General features: G+C 49.3%; 1 protein-coding gene across 1 annotated transcript in view; it reads left to right on the top strand.

The window, feature by feature from the left end:
• The first annotated feature begins 2,188 nt into the window (after nt 1-2,188).
• Nucleotides 2,189-17,103, top strand: part of Eng (endoglin) — a 35,164-nt gene continuing 20,249 nt past the window's right edge. Inside the window, exons 1-2 of the mRNA XM_028757112.1 lie at nt 2,189-2,646; nt 13,376-13,527. Coding sequence (XP_028612945.1) covers nt 2,580-2,646; nt 13,376-13,527 — 219 coding nt within the window. The 5' untranslated portion in view covers nt 2,189-2,579. The remainder of the gene's footprint in view (nt 2,647-13,375; nt 13,528-17,103) is intronic.

The following is a 17,103-nucleotide window of genomic DNA, read 5'->3' as shown; positions in this document are numbered from 1 at the left end:
TGCATTAGGTCATGATCTGAATGGAAACAGCTTAGCTTCACAGAGATAGTTTGAACAGCGCTTTTAAAAGGATCCTTGGGAACCAGGCATGGTGGCGCTCTCCTTTAATCCCAGCACTTAGGAGTCGGAGGCAGGGAGAGCTCTAGGAGTTGAGGCCAAGCCTGGTCTATGTAACTAGTTCTAAGCCAGCCAAAGCTACACAGTGAGACCCTGTTTCAAAAAACTAAAAACAAACAAACAAAACAAAAACAAACAAACAAAAAACCAAAACAAAAAAACCCTGGAATGTGAGCAAACTTAGGCTAAGGCATGGACTTAGGGAGCACTGAGATCACCCTGGGACAACCGAGTGTGGAAAGGTTAAGATGTCTGGAGAGGCAGACCAGCCCATCTCTGGAAGGGCCTAGAACACAAGGACTTTTTCCTGAGGTCCCAGGGGATCCCCTGCTTGTCATCTCACCCTGAGGTTCTCAGTTTTTGTACCAGCTGCCTCTTCTGTCCACTCAGCTCAGATGGAGTGGCCAGCACGGACCTGAGGTGTCCTCTCTGGGTGTTCCTTATCATGCAGGCCTCCACCTGAGTTAAACAAAGCCTAAAGGAGCAGACCTCGAGTGATGACTTGATCCTGATAAGGTGAACGCCCAGGGTGGGCCCTGGCGTGGAGCTTAGTCCCAGGGCTGACTGCTCCCAAAACAGATTCTGTTAGGGTATGTAGAGAGAGGCTCACAGCCACATTCCCACCACCTCATCCTGCCCTCTGGAGTCCTGGTGTCTACCTGCTATCTCCATGGCTGAAGGGAAAGGGCAGAGCCTACCATCCCCATGAGGTCTGGTGAGGCGAGGTCTCCCCTACTTGCCTGGGTGAGAATAAGCTGACCATCCTCCAGGCTGCCTTTAGGAGCCACACCCACCCTCTCTGCCTCATGTCACCCCCTACAGAGACAAACTGTCAGCCTGGCCTGGTCACTGAGGCACAAAGACTGGAGGGCACCTAGCAGCCAGGCCTGAACCCCCAGATCAATGACTCCTTTCAGGCTCTGCTTCTCAGCCTTCTCCCTCCTCAAGACAAATGACTCCCTCTGACCACAGGGATAAAGTCCTTATGTTGGAGGGGTCAGAGCTGGACATCCTAACCTTCTCACACCCTTACTATTGCCCCATGATGATCCAGATACTACTTTAGTGCTTTAGTCTGTGCTTGGTCCTTTGCTTGCTGGATTCCCCCAGTCTCTGTACCTCTCCAGGCAGCTCAGGTTTTCTTCTCCAAGTTTTCCTGGGCTTGGCCCTAAATGCTACCCAGCAGCATAGTGGGTACACAGTATGTGTTCACCGTTTGCAAAACAAACATGGGCCTTTCTGGGATTGTTGCCTTAGCTGAGGAAGGGAGCTGGATTGGTAAGCAGGTCCTACAGGCCTGGCCCAGGGCTCAGTGTTATAGCTAGCTAGCATCTGGTCTTCAGAAATCTCCCAAGAGCCTGGGGAAGAGGACTGAGTTGGGCCCAGCGTTACAAACACGTAACTGAGTTTAAAGGACTCAATCCCATGGTTTACCTGGAAATAAATAAGGCAGCTCCAAACCCAGAGCTATCAGACTTTAGAAATGCCATGAAAGTCTGTGCCTGCCCCTCTTTGGAGACATATATATCATCATGTATAGCCCAGGCTGACTGGCAAGGCAAATCGTAGCTCTTCTGCTCTGGCCTGTAGTGGGCAGGAATTATAGGTATGTGCCACCAAAGTCAGCTGTGTTTTCCTTGCCTTTGGGGCTGTGAGGGCCCTGATCATCTCCATGGGGACAGTCTCAGCTACTCTACTATGCTAACCTGGGAATGTGTTTTCTTCATGTTGGGCCTCAGTTTGCCTGTCTGTAATACAAAGGGTGCAACCAAGAGCGATGCTTCCGAAAGTCTGTGTTGATGCTGGCAGGGATCAGCTAGAATCCTAGGTACCATCTTCCCAGAAGGCTGTCTCAGTTTGTTTTCTCATCTGTAGAATGGAACCGGAGCTACCCAGGATTCAACCAGATCTTGTCCCCTATAAAGCTGCCAGCCTTGGCAAGGGCAAATGGAGGGTGGGGTGCATGGGGAGGTCTGCCGCCTGAGCCCTCCCATCACCCTGCCTCCCCCATCCCAGGGCCCCCCACCCAGCGACAAAGCCTGTGGCACTTCCTCTATTCGCCTGGCAGGCAGCCTGGCCCGGCCCCTTCTCTAAGGAAGCGCATTTCCTGCCTCTCTGGGCCGGGCTGGATGAGCTGAGCTCCCTGCCCTGACAATCAGACCCCTGCCTTCATCTGTGTCTCTTCCCCAGGCCAGGACTGCCGACAGCTGCTGTCCAAAAGAGCCCAGTGTCGTTTTCCCACCATCCAGTCAGCTAGAGACCCCTGCCCTGCTGTGAGTCTCCAGCCCACTTCTCCTGACTTCTCCGCCGCCACCTCAGAAGGCTGGAGCAGGGACGTGGTCGCTCCGGCCGCCTGTTCCCTTCGGATCCCCGTGCGAACCCACGCAGGCCCCGGCGCCCACCAGCAGCCCTGCCTCTGGATACCGGATAAGGCCCAGCGCACAGACTCCCGAGTGGACAGCATGGACCGTGGCATGCTCCCTCTGGCCGTTACCCTGCTGTTGGTCATCTATAGCTTCATACCCACAAGTAAGTGTCCAGCACCCCTGGGTGGGGACAAGCCCAGGCTAGACCCTGGGTGTTCCAGGTCTTATTTCCGCGTCCTGAGCTCGTAGCTGATGAAGCCATCCCCAGTGTATTATATTAGGAGGTAGGAATGGGATCACCAACTATTTTGGTTCAGTGGGAGTAAAAGATTTCACAAGATGCCAAACTTAAGCATTAAAAGTCTGGGGAGAAGTGGAATGAGCTATTTACATCAGCCCTGGCACCTTCCTGCTATCCTTCCTGCCCTGTTCAGCTATCAAGAAGGCCAGGAGCTAGAATGCTGTGCATCAGTGGGAGTATTCCCTCCTTTCTCTGAGCCTTGAGTTTCCCATTTGAGGAAGTTTAGGAAGGAGGATGCAGGGGTAAATTTAGGCTCTGGGTCCAACTTTGCCTTCCTTGTTTCCTAGTATGATGTCGGGGGACGGGACGGCCTCGAGGCCTCTGGGCAGAAGATGCTTATAGCAAAGATTAGTGCTGAGATCATGTGTCCGAAGTTTCTGTTTTACTAGCTTCAAGATCTGCCATCATCCCCGGGTTTTGCCCACTCCCGGAACCCCACAGAACCCACCATGGCCACATGCTCTGGCCTCCCTCTCTTCTCCTTTCCCAGAAGGGCGATCTTCTCAGCCAGCATGACTGTTGACAGTGATCTGAGGTGGGTCAGTGAGGAGCCTGGACCCCAGTCCTACTCACGATGGGTCTCAGCAGGGCCAGCTCTCCAGCCACCCTCCCTGAGGATCCCTGCCTGCCCACCTCCAGATTCAGGGGCATGTTCAAGGGTTGGGATGGGGAGGAAAGGGTACCGGAAATGGTGGGGCCATCCCAGCACCCAAAGTCCATAATTGATGGGAAATCTGTCATTAATGGTTAACCAGAAATTTAGTCTGAGAAACACTGAATGACTTAACAGGGATTTGATTCAAGACCCATGGCCCCCCAGAACCCTTATTCTGACCACATGTGACTCTGCAAGATGGCTGCCACAAATTAGCCCATTTCCCAGAAGAGAAAATGAAGGCTCTAACCTTCCGAATCCACCTACACCAATAGAGCTTGACTCTAGCCTGGGACAGGATTCCAGGTCCTCTCCCCCTTACCCCAGGCTTGGGGAGACCTGCCTTGTAGGATGGGAGGTGGGGTGTCAGTGTCCAGGTAACTGTCCAGATTACAGACAGGTTGATTGTGGTGGCATACATATTTCCTCAGAGCTGATTTCAGGTCACTAACCCTCAGTTCTTATTTGGAAATCAGAGTTCAGTGGCACACAGCAATTGCCTCTCTGCCTTACAGAGCCCAGAGGGCCAGGTGCCCTCGAGGGTGTAGAGGGAAGTAAAGTGGCTAAAATAATTAGGAAATCTGAGTTCTGGTTGTGACTAGCTGGGCGTGTAGCTCTGTGGTAGAGCTCTTGCCTGCCAAATAAGGTCCTGAAATAACAAAAAATTACAGACATGTACATTTCCCGATACATACATACATACATAATTCATTCATCATCCATCCATCCATACATATGCATGTATATATGTGTGTGTACATACATACATACATACATACATACATACATACATACATTATTTATTTTCTTTCTTGAGACCAGGTCTTACTATGTAGCCCTGGCTGGCCAGGGCACAGAATTGAGCTCCTCAGTGGATGGGGCCTGGCCCAATCTCCCAGGGCATAGCGCAACAGAATTTTCTAAAGCTATAACTTGTGTGTAATGATTTACCCTCTTAACTCAACTTCAGAAGCCAGCCCTAACCCAAGTGTAGTGATACCCAGCTGTAATTTCAGTGCTTGGGAGGCTGAGGCTGTACTATCCACACAAGTTCTGGACCTGCTTAGATTATATGGTGAGTTCAAGGCCAGCCTGGACTACATAGTAAGATTCTATCTTTAAAAAAAAAGTCAGCCTACCGGGCGGTGGTGGCGCACACCTTTAATCCCAGCACTTGGGAGGCAGAGACAGGCAGATTTCTGAGTTCGAGGCCAGCCTGGTCTACAGAGTGAGTTCCAGGACAGCCAGGGCTACACAGGGAAACCCTGTCTCGAAAAACAAAAACAACAAAAACAAAAAAAAGTCAGCCCTAGATAGTTACTTGTCTATTCTGCTGTAAGGATGTGTGGCCCAACAAGTACTATAATAAACCAAGGAACCAGAGTCTACCCAAATGTCTGTCAGTAGAGGTCTCATTGAAGAAGTCATGTCACATAATGTCATCCAGCAGCTACTACAAAACCAGTGGTCCCACCCATCATGACACACAGATGTGTAGGACACATCACACCGTAAGGACACTACACGGTAATACGTTTCCACTGATAAAAAGCAATGATGCAGTTTTCACAGAGAACATTCTGGAAGGATGTCCACTCAGTGTGACTGTTCTCCGGTGTGCGATTTTCTCTAGACTCTAGAGAAATAAAAAATGTGGATTTGTTTTATTAGTTTACCTGTATGTTTGTTTTGCCTGCATGAATGTTTGTGTGTCCAGGGAGGTACAGACAGTTGTGAGCCTCCAGGTTGGTGCCAGGAATCAAACCCAGGTCCTCTGGAAGAACAAGTGCTCTTAACCACTGAGCCAACTCTCTGGTTTTGGAATTCCTTTAAAGAACATGCCTGTGGAGATTCTTAAAGAACAAGTTAACTGTGTGTTTGTTCCCCAAAGAAAACAGATGAATGAGGGGCACTGGGATATAGCTATGTGGCAAAGCCCTTAGTAGGCTTGAGGCTCTGTAAAGAAGAAAGCAGGTGGTAGGGGGAAGGAGGAAGGCATGGTGGACACGCCTGTAATGCCAGCACTCAGGAGGTAGAGGCAGGATCAGAAAGTTGAGCTCAAGTCAAGCTCAAGACCAGATTGGATGGTCAAGTCAAGATGAAGACATGTCTTGAGAGAAAAACAGGGTGGTAGTGGTGGGGGACAAGGGAATGGAGTGGGGAGATAGAAAGAGAGGGGGTAAATGATTTTTAAAATCTTAGGTCCATGGGCCAAAAAAACAGCTTAGCGAGTAACGACTTGCTGCCAAGGCTAACAACTTGTTTGAGTTTGATCCCCCAGAATCTATATGAGGGAAAGAGAGAGCCTTATGTTGTCCTCTGACCTTTTCATGCTATCGTGGACACACACGCACACGCACACGCACACACAGTCCTTCCAATTAAGGCTGGAATATCAATGGCAGAGTATTTTTCTAGAATATTCTATGTTTAATCTTCAGTACTGCAGACAAACACTCCCAGCTATGTTGGCATCTGTAAGCTGCCTCCTAGGCTTTGCAAGGTATTCTCGTCCTGCAGATGAACATGTGAGAGTCTTGTGGACCCTTCTGAAGTGCCGTATTATTTTCATGACATCATCTGGACTCTATCACTGTCTGTCTGCACTTCTGGAATATCTGTCCCATCTTCGTACCACCATTTGAATAGCGAGTCCCTTGTTGTGGAATATTTAAATGGTCTCCCTTTTGTTCAAGTTTGACGCATGCACCAATCCCTATATTTTGGCTTATGTCATTTGGAAGCTTCTGGTACTTGTGGTGTGAGCCTGGGGACTGGGATTAGGCACCTGTGGTTGAGCCATGTTTCCAAACTGTAGGTGTCATTTGCCTGTGGAACATGACCTGAAGCCTCTTTACTGCTGGGTGGGAATCATGGACTCGGTGCAGAAGGAGCTGGTGGCAAAGAGCAGAGAGAGAATCTATGGTTCCGAGGCTACGTTCCAGAAGGAAAGGGAGATGTGCCAAGAACTGTGCTAGTCAGGACAGTGGCTCCCTGGGACCTATAGGGACATGGCCACTCCCCATGACCACTATAGGGACATTCTCCTTCCATACCCGGATTCAATTATTCACATTACAACTACCTGTAACTCCAGTTCCAGGGAATCCCATGGCCCTTGGCCACCACAGCCACACACACACATCCATGTAGTACACATAGGCGCATGTAGGCATGCACACATACACATGAAAAATAAAACAAATCTTAAATAGTAAAAGAAAAAAAGATTCTCACCTCAGCCAGAGAGACAGAGGGATGGAAGACTTGCTCTATGTCACATGTGGGACAGTGCTGGGACCTTGGGGGACAGGTCCGTTCTATTGCTCTGGGGTCCTCAGGCAGATCTGACAGTTCTCAGTGATGGGCTCTGATTACCACCTGAGGCTGTCTGCTCTAACCCAGTCTCCTCTCTGGGCCCTTTGGTGGCTAGGCACAGGAGACTTACAAAGCTGGGGGCCCAGTTCTAAGCTCCACCTCTGCCTCCAGACCAGATCTTGGGGCAGCAGTCCTGCAAATTGGGGGGAGGGTGCTCATGCCTGCTGACATTTATGGGGTGCTTGTTGTATACTTGCGCTGGCACTGGTCTAGGCTGTTACCCTTCTGTTGCAGGTGAGGAGACTGGCATCAAGGAGATAAGAGAAATTTTTTTTTTTTTTGATAAGAGAAATTTTTAAGTAACACAAATTAGAGTAGATAGTTGGGGCCCCAAACCTTGGACCAGCCATTTCCATGAGCTACCTAAGGGGAGGGCAAGCATCTTCCTGAAGTTTGATCCCCTCATTTCAAAGACTTGGTCCCCGGTTCCAACCCTGGAATGGCCTTCTCTCTTAGATGGTACACTGCGTATATTGTCAGTGTGTCCTGCCTTCTTGCCTTTATCCCAGTTAGGACCTCAAGACATCTCTCAGATTCCAGAGGGAAACTGAGTCCCAGAACAGTAAGATGATTTGGCTGCAAGTTCAGATGAGCCTTAAAATTTACTGCACAAATTGTGTTCTGGCCCACCCAGCCACACAAATGACAGGGACACGGCAAACCTGTCTGTCCGTGTGCTATCCTCTGGGAGTGCAGACACTTAGAAGCTAAACAGCTGCAGCCAAGTGTGGGCACACTTGGGAGACTGAGGCAGGAGAATCAAGAATTCAAGATATGCTCCAGATCCATAGTCGATTTCAGGGCAGCCTGGGCTGCACGAAACCCTGTCACACCAAATGACCCAGCACTGGAGGGCTGGCTCAGGGGTTTAGAGCATTTGAGGGACCAGAATCCATATCACATAGCTCACAATTGCCTTTAACTCCAGCTCTAGGGAATCCAGTGCAGGCACCTGCACACACACACACACACGCACACGCACAAATATTAAGTGAATCTTAAAAAGAGAAAACCAGAAGTTGGGAGATGGCTCAGTGGTTAATACACTTATTTTTGCAGAGGACCTAGGTTCTGTTCCCAGAATCCATGTGGTGCCTCATAATCACCTGTAACTCCAGTTCCAGGGGATCTGACTCCCTCTTCTGACCTCTGAGAGCACTGGACATGGTTATGGTGCACATACATACATACACATACATACATATATACATACAGAAATAGATACACATATGCACACATACACACATACATGCATATTTACACACATGTATGCATACATACACACTACATGCATACATACACACATACCTGCATATATATACACACATACATACATATAAAAGAGTCATACAGAGAAAAATAAATGCATGTGAAACAACACAACGTGAATGCAGGCCAGGCGTGGTGGCACACACCTCTAACACTCAGGACGTTTCTGTGAGACTGCCTGAGAGGTTAATGCGGTCAGCCCTAGCTGCAGAGTGAGACCCTGCCATTTGTTTATCTTTTGAGACAGGGTTTCTCTGTGCAGCCCTGGCTGTCCTGGAACTCACTCTGCAGACCACGCTGGCCTCAAACTCTGAGATTCACTTGCCTCTGCCTCCTGAATGCTGGGATTAAAAGTGTGCTCCACCGCTCTCTGGCTAAGACCCGGTCATAAAATGTTAAAAACAGCGCTGGGGAGACAGTTCAGCTAGTAAAGCAATTGCCATGCCAACTTTGAAGACCAGCATTCAATGCCCAGGACTCATTCAATAATAATGATAACAATGATAATAATAACAGTAACAGTAATAAATATAATAAAAACAACAACCGAATGTGGTGCTGGGCAGAGCAATTCACATGCTAATGAGGGGGAGACAGGAGGACCCCTGGGGCTCACTGGCTCATCAGCCCAGTCTACCCAGTCTAGTGAAAAACCTTATCTCAATCAGTAACGGGTGTGGTGCTGAGGAACCTGGGTTTAAGTAGCACATATGCACAAGCACACATGTACACCCTCACACACTTACCCACACACAAATGAGAAACAAAACCACCCAAACCATGAAAACAGACAAAGACAGTGAAGTGCCACATAGGCCTGTTTAACTCTGAGACATCACCCCCGCCCCCTCTTCTTTTGGGTTTTTGTTTTTGTTGGTGGTGGTTTTGGGGTTTTGTTGTTCTGTTTTGTTTTGTTGACTTTTTTGAGCCAGGGTTTCTCTGTGTATCCCTGGCTGTCTTGGAATTCACTTTGTAGACCAGGCTGGCCTCGAACCTCCCAAGTGCTGGTATTAAAGCTGAGTGCTGTCTCTACCGCGGCCACCACCAGCATGAGGCTAGGAGGCACCTGTTTCAAGAAGAGGCCAACAGTAGTTTTGACAGTTGAGATAGTTGGTCAGGCCATAATAAAGTGTGGACACTGGGGTCTAGACAGAGGCGACCTGGCAGCAGCCAACACTTGCCGTTCTTTTTTTTTTTTTTTTTTTTTGAGACAGGGTTTCTCTGTATAGCCCGGGCTGTCCTGGAACTCACTCTGTAGACCAGGCTAGCCTCGAACTCAGAAATCCGCCTGCCTCTGCCTCCCAAGTGCTGGGATTAAAGGCGTGCGCCACCACCGCCCGGCACTTGCCGTTCTTGTAGGGGACTCAGATTTGGTTCCCAGCACCCACATGGCGGTTTACAGCTGTCCATAGCTGCAGTTCTGGATGTTCCGACTCCCTTTTCTGCCCTCTGTGGGGTACTGTCTGCACACGATGCACATACACATGCAGGCACACACGTATGCACATAAAACTAAAATACGTCTCAGAGGATGGCCGTTGGCCTGAGGAGAGGCAAAGGCAGGCAGGGTGTGTTTGGAGGAAATGCTCACCTCTGACTGGACAGACATAGTGACCACAGCAGTTCCTGAGCTATCTCCATTCGTTGGCAGATGGCTTAGTGCTGTGCATGTGACCAACTCTCTGACGGTGACAGGATTTTCACCTCCCCAGTGTACCAGTAGGCATGAAAAGGAGCCGGGTGGGTGGCACAATTAGGATGGGAATTTGTGGAATTTGTCAACCTATCTATCCTTTGACCTCACTTTAGACCACAGCTTGTGAATTTGACTCAGTGGGTGTTGGGAAACTCTGGGAAAGACACACAAGAGGGGAGCTGTGACTCACTGGTGGCCTGGCTGGGGGATGGGACATCTATGAGGTTGTGAGTGGACTTTGAAAACAGTAGAGTGTGTGGTGAGGTGGCTGAAAAAGACTTTTGTCAGAAAGCATCCTCAGTGTCACAGCCGCTTATAGCACCCATGAACCAAGTACTTGAGCATCAGAACTGACTTACAGACACAGGTACACACTGAGCATCTGGGTCTCCTAAGGAGATTCTTTTGTTTTTTTAAAAAAGATTTATTTGCTGGGCAGTGGTGGTGCATGCCTTTAATCACAGCACTTGGGAGGCAGAAGCAGGCAGATTTCTGAGTTAGAGGCCAGCCTGGTCTATAGAGTGAGTTCCAGGACAGCCAGGGCTACACAGAGAAACCGTGTCTCGAAAAACCAAAAAAAAAAAAAAAAAAAAAAAAAAAAGATTTATTTATTTTTAAAGTACTTTTTTTTTTCAAGACAGAATTTCTCTTTTTTTTTTTCTCTAAGATTTATTTATTTTATTGTATGTGAGTACACTGTAGCTGTCTTCAGACACACCAGAAGAGGACATCAGATCCCATTACAGATGGTTGTGAGCCACCATGTGGTTGCTGGGAATTGAACTCAGGACATCTGGAAGAGCAGGCAGTGCTCTTAACTCCTCAGCCATCTCTCCAGCCCCCTAAGGAAATTCTTTAGCCTCCCTAACTACCTGTGAAATAGGCATAAGAACCACCTACTCTCCTCCAAGGGCTGCTGTAAGAATCCAAGGAATTCAGAGAACTCATACAGAGCCTCCAGACAGGGAACACGATGGGCCCCCCCCCCCCCCCCCGTGTGGTTATTGTGCCTACCATAAAGGAGAGTGAGGCCTTTATGACCAGGCCCTTGGGTCCCAGGGCAACTTGGTTTGATGACCTCCAGGAGCTATTTGGGGTGGAATAGGGGCTGGCTGTGTAAGGGCTGTGCTTGTAGGGTGGAGGAGGAGGAAGGGTGGGAGGAAGGTCCAGACTCTTCCTCAGGAGGTCAGGGTCACCCAGTTCTCCAAGGGTGACTTGTAGGCCCCCAGCGGCGCCTCCTCCAACAGTTCCCGGGAGGCCCCGACAGTTCCCTTGGTGCCAGGGGATTGTTTTCAGCTGGCCTGGGCCCGCCTTGGGCTGCTGGAGACAGGGCCAGGCGTCACACTCGCTCCTGTCTCCCCATTCTCGTCTGTGGGGTGGGGGCAACCAGTATTCGAAAAGGCCCCAAAATAAATGGGCCTCTTATCTGATCTCCCAGCCTGGCCTGTTATCTGATCATTACATAATGGCCAGGCCTGTGGCCTCTCCTGCTGGCGCTGGCTGACGGCTGGCCAGCGTGGAGGAGGTGGCCCCAGGCAGCTGGGCAATGCCAGAGGAACTGGGGTTCCTGGAAGTCTGGGGAGGGGGCAGGGAAAGTCCAGATATCTGTAGGCCAGATCGTGGGTCATGTGGGGAGAGTAGGTAGAGACCCAGAGGGCAGCCATATGTTTGTATGTTGATGTAAGTATCCTGTCTCTTGAGGTTCCAGCCTCTCTTTCTAGGTAGGAGTAGGGATGGATCAAACGGGAAACTGACTACAGGAGATGGTACTAACCCTTCAGTCTATTGGGGTAAGGGGAACCTCAGGATCTGCCCTGTCTTCAGCTTGCCCTTGCAAACTACAGTCAAGAAAACTACAGAAAACGACCACATGCCCTGCCTCACAAAGGGTTCCCAACAACCTGCAGGGCCGTGTGCTTTCTCTTCCTACTGCCATTGTACAGACCAGGAAACTAAAGCCCCAAGTGCTGAAATCATTCCCCCAAACCACACAGCTAGTCAGAACTGGATGTTGGGCCAGGCTCCCAGGAACTTGCTTTGAACCAAAATATTGTATTGCCCAAACACACAGATGTCTCTTGCGAGTTGCTAGCAGCACTAGAGAAATGGCGGCTGAGGGTTGAGCTCTTTCAGCAGCAGTAGATTCCTGCCCTATTCTCTTCCCAAGATGGAGATGAGGAAGAGTGTGGGCGGGTGTGAGGCAGCTATCTTACCTCCTTCTCTGACCTCAGTGGCTTTGGGCCCAACAAGCTAGCTACAAAGGTGGGGGAGAAGGCCGGACAGGCCACAGGCGCCCGGGGTTCAGGAAGAGCCGGCCTGCCCCCCATCCTCAGCACTGGCGTCAGCTGGACATGAAGCCTGGCCCTCCTCACCCATCTTTGATCTCCAAGAAAACAGGAAGTGAACACGACAAGATGGAGACATAAACTTCCAAACAGCCTGCCCTTCTCTGTCCCTCCTCCACAGCCCCCCTTCCTCTCAGCACATTCCTTAGGACGAGGTGTAGGGGCCTCATTTCCTCTTCCTCCTCTGCTGGGTCAGGGTGAAATTCCATTCCTCTCTCTTGGGACCTGGGTTTCCGGGCCGCCCTGAGGCAGGCTGTGAGGCCTACTCCACCTCACCGCCTTCAACCTGGGCTGCTCCCCCTGAGGCAGGAAATTCCTTCAGAAACAGCCTTTTAGGCATGGACACCTTAAGGTCTGAAGAGGGAAACTGTTTTCCTAACTCAACACCCCTTGCCCCATACACACACATCTTCCTTTGGATTGAATTGACCTTAAGACTTGGGGTTCACCATGGACCCTTTGGGTCACCCTGCTACTAGTAGATAGCTGAGCACAGTGGCACTTGCCTTTAATCCCAGCACTAGGGAGGCAGAGACAGGCCATCTCTGTGAGTTCAAGGCCAACCTGGTCCACAGAATGAGTTCTAGGCCAGCTATGAATACACAGTGAGACCTTGTCTCAAAAAAACAAAACAAAACAAAACAAACAATACTTCTGAAAATTAGTTAAAATTTAATTTCAGGCAAAATGTTTTTGTAGTATAAGAAGTATGTAATTATATATTTAAAATTATATCTTGAAAAATGATTTAGGTTTATCTGGAATTCAGACTTACTAGTACCCTGACTCTTCCCTTCCAACATTATACGTAGTAACCCTAGGAGAGACTTTCTCCAGCTGTGCCTCAGTTTCCCCATCTGTGGAAAGTATGAAATGATATCTACCATGTAGTGTCGCTATGAAGATATCATGATGCCTTGAGCTCTGAGCTCCTACCTAGTACCCAGGAATGTTCAGAAACTGAATGTGGTTGTATCCAGGCATGGTGCCTCACACCTGTGAATCCCAGCATTTGGGAAGCAGAGGCAGGAAGATCAGAAGGTCAAGACCATCCCTGGCTACATGATGAACTTGAAGCCAGCCTGGGCTACCACAAACTCTGTCTCCAAACAACAATAATTCTTAAAGAGAATAAGAATATAATTAGTAATTTTTCCTCCTAGTGCCGGATTGCCTTGCCCACGCTGGACAAACCTCCCACTCCATCCTCTTCTTACCTAACCTGCTTTTTCACTGTGCTTTCTGCAGGTCTTGCAGAAAGAGTTGGTTGTGATCTACAGCCTGTGGACCCCACAAGGGGTGAGGTGACGTATACCACCAGCCAGGTCTCTGAAGGCTGTGTGGCTCAGGTTGCCCGTGCTGTGCGTGAAGTCCACGTTCTCTTCCTGGATTTTCCCAATGTGAGTACCTCAGGCATGTTTGCCAGGATCCCTCAGGAATCAGAGGAGATGGGCTGAAGGGTGTCTTCTTGTGGCTTTACTAGAGCCTCAGCCATGAGACTGATGGGCAGGTCCTGGGAGGGCCCATAAAAGGTAGCCTTTGGTAGAAGGGAGAGCATCACAAGAGCCAGCTGCAGGGCAGGTGAAGTGGCTCATGGGTGAGGGAGCTTGTGGCTCACCGGGTGAGGGTACTCACTGCCATGTGTGATGACCTGAGTTCAATTCTCTGAACCTACAACTTCCTCAGGTTGTTCTCTGACTTCTAATACACCTGAGTGTACACATGCATGCTTGTTTTTCAAGACAAGGTTTCTCTGTGTAGCTCTGGTTGTCCTGAAACTCACTTTGTAAACCAGGTTTGCCTTGAGCTCACAGAGATTCAGCTGCCCCTGCCTCCAGAGTGCTGGGATTAAAGGCGTGAGCTACTATGCCTGGCAAACACTCTACCAACAGAGCTATATGATACAGACATGGGGGGGGGGGGCTCATTAGGGTCATTATTATCTTATTTCTTGGAGGAGGAAACTGAGTCTGGCCTTGAGAAATAAAACATAAACTGAAAGTCAGAGGGCACCCCAGAATCCTAGGGACCTCAGATCCAAGTTCAGGTTCATAGGTCTGCCTGGGCTGCAGCCCACACCTCGCTGATGTGGACTAAGGCCACAGGAATGAGTTAGGAGAATGGGATATAGGCTGGCCAAGCTGTCCCTAAAACTGTTGAGTTGCTTTGCATTTTGTGTCATGATAAGAAGGTGCCCAGACCACCAATATCAGGGCCCTGCTTGCCACAAGGACTGTGGGCTTTGATAATCCCCAAGGTACAGATAGCACCAAATACATTTTATTTGGCTTTCATAAGCATTTCAATTGTTTTTCAAGTCACTATTGGTATGGAAAAATAAGAAGCTTTCCTGTAAGTTCCTTTTGTCTGTTCTGAGGTTTAGGGCCTTGCACCTGTTCTGGGTGATTGGCTTCCCCTGACAGCAAAGCCAGGCAGAGGAAGGCCCCAGCCAGACAGCCAAGTCTCTGGGACACAGGAAGTGTAGACAGCTCCAGCCAGGACACAGGAGGCTAGTGTTCTGGCAGGTGGTCTGGGCAGGGTACTTCAGCTGCTAACTGCTTAAGCAGGGCTTCCTGGAAGAGGTGACAACACAGAGGAGCTGGGACTTCCCAAGTGTGGTAGACAGTGGGCACAGCAGGGGAGAGGGTGTAAGCAGAGCAGGGGGAGCTGCCCACTTAGATTCTGACAGGACTTTGAGGTTCACCTATATGCAGAACTGAGGAGACATTTATTGGGAACTTGGTTTTTATCTGAGTAATGGCGACCACTGAAGGATTTTTAGGGCTGTGTTGGGTGAGGTGCCACAGTAACTCATGGCATAGTCCAAGGATTCCAGCGTTTGTGACATCAGAATCTCCCTGTAGCCCTCTGCCCCTTCCAGAGAACACTATAGATCATGTGACTTTTTATTTTTATTTATTTTTAATTTTTTTGGTGTTTTTGAGACAGAGTTTCTCTGTGTAGCCCTGGCTGTTTTGGAACTCACAGAGATCTGCCTGCCTCTGCCTCCCAAGCACTGGGATTAAAGGCTTTACAGAGCTGTGCCACCTTACCTCCCGACTGACCTGTGACTTCTAACCTGTCAGGCCAGGCTTCCAGCCATAGAACTCAGAGGCTTGCCCAAGAATTATGAAACTATGGAATCTCGTCCAGGCCTTGGCCTATTCCAAATAATTAATATATTCCACAAATGAATGCATGTTTGTATAATGAATACATTCAAACATGACCATGACACAGTGTTTAGTCAGGCATTGCAGTATGAGACTGAAATCCCAATTACTCAGGAGGCTGAAGCAGGAGGAGAGCTTGCAAAACTACAAGTTTTAGGTCATCCTGGGCAACACAGTGAGAGTTTGCTCAAAAAGCATACCAAGGAAAAGGAATGCAGACTCTGGAACCTGTCAGTCCTCATCCGATCTGCAGCTAATCTCATGGTCACATCGCTTTGTTGGCAAAGGTGTCTGAACCTTGGTCTTCTCATGGAAAACATGGAGACTGATAATCGTTCCCACCTCTCAGGTTACTGTGAGATTCCAGGATAAGGCAGGCAGAACACAGAACCTACCCACAGAAAAAGCTCTCGTTTGGCAGCTGTAAGTTTTGTCATTATTTTTTTTTCTGGACTCCATTTTTCATCTATAAATACTTGGACATAACCCAGTTTCCAAACATGTTCCATTTAGATTCGTCCTTAAACCTCATACTAGTTCAAACCCTATGGGGAACGAGAGGCAGAGACCGAAGATCCATTTTCAGGCAGGCTAACGGAGTTGAGTCTGGTGGAGTTCCTGGCCTATCTGTCTGTGATTCTGCTCAGTCTTGGTGCTGTGACCACCAAGGAGCCCGTGGCCTGCCTAGAACTAACCTTCCTTCCTGATAGTCTTCAAGAACGGGATCCATGCCACAGTCCCTTGCCACCAACTCTACCCGGGTGCTTGCTGTGGTCAAGGGTACAGATAGAAAGTCTGAGCAACTCACAGGCCAAGAATGGACATGACTGGCTGATGGACTTAGCCGTGTTGGGGCGGATGAGAGGCTGTGGGTAACAGGGAGATGCTCACTGATTGTAGAAGAAGGGATTTGGGGCTGCACGTGGAGCTCAGTTGTTAGGGTGCTTGTCCACCATGAGGCTACGAGTTTGATCCCCAACATCTCATAAACAAGGAGGACCTCAGCACCTGAGATGCAGATGCAGAGGCATTAGAAGTTCCAAGTCAGGCTACAGCAATGGCTCAGCAGCAAAGAACACTTGCTGCCCTTTCAGAAAACCCATGTTCTGTTCCTAGCCCCCACATCAGGCAGCTCACAACCGCCTGTAACTCCAGCTCCAGGGGTCCCAACACCCTCTTCTGGCCTCTATGGGCACCCACATACAGACACATACACATAATTAAGAATAACTGTTTTGCCGGGCAGTGGTGGCGCACGCCTTTAATCCCAGCACTTGGGAGGCAGAGGCAGGGGATTTCTGAGTTCGAGGCCAGCCTGGTCTACAGAGTGAGTTCCAGGACAGCCAGAGCTACACAGAGAAACCCTGTCTCGAAAAACCAAAAAAGAAAAAAAAAAAAAAAAAAAAAAAAAAAAAGAATAACTGTTTTTAGGTTTAAGGTAGCATGGCATGTGCAAAGGCCTAAAGGCCACATGCATGGGCAAACAGGCCTAGTGGGGGTGGCACTGCCTCTCCTGACCTTTGGCCTCCTTTGTCAGTCCCTGGCACAGAAAAATGGCTTTCCCGAGCATTCCCACGTGGCTTTAGAACCCTCGGCTTCCCTGTGTGTGGGTGGCAGATGAGCAGTGGCAGCCGAGAACCCCAGGAAAGTGGCATTTGAGATGTCTGTCTGTCTGTCTGTCTGTCTGACTCTCTCTCTGTGTCTCTCTCTCTCTCTCTCTGTCTCTCTGTGTCTGTCTCTGTCTCTCTCTCTCTTCGTGTGTGTGTGTGTGTGTGTGTGTGTGTGTGTGTGTGTGTGTGTGTG

Source organism: Grammomys surdaster, unplaced genomic scaffold, assembly GCF_004785775.1.
Source record: "Grammomys surdaster isolate TR1022 unplaced genomic scaffold, NIH_TR_1.0 126133, whole genome shotgun sequence".
NCBI lineage: Eukaryota > Metazoa > Chordata > Mammalia > Rodentia > Muridae > Grammomys > Grammomys surdaster.
This window is presented reverse-complemented; position numbering and strand designations above follow the sequence as displayed.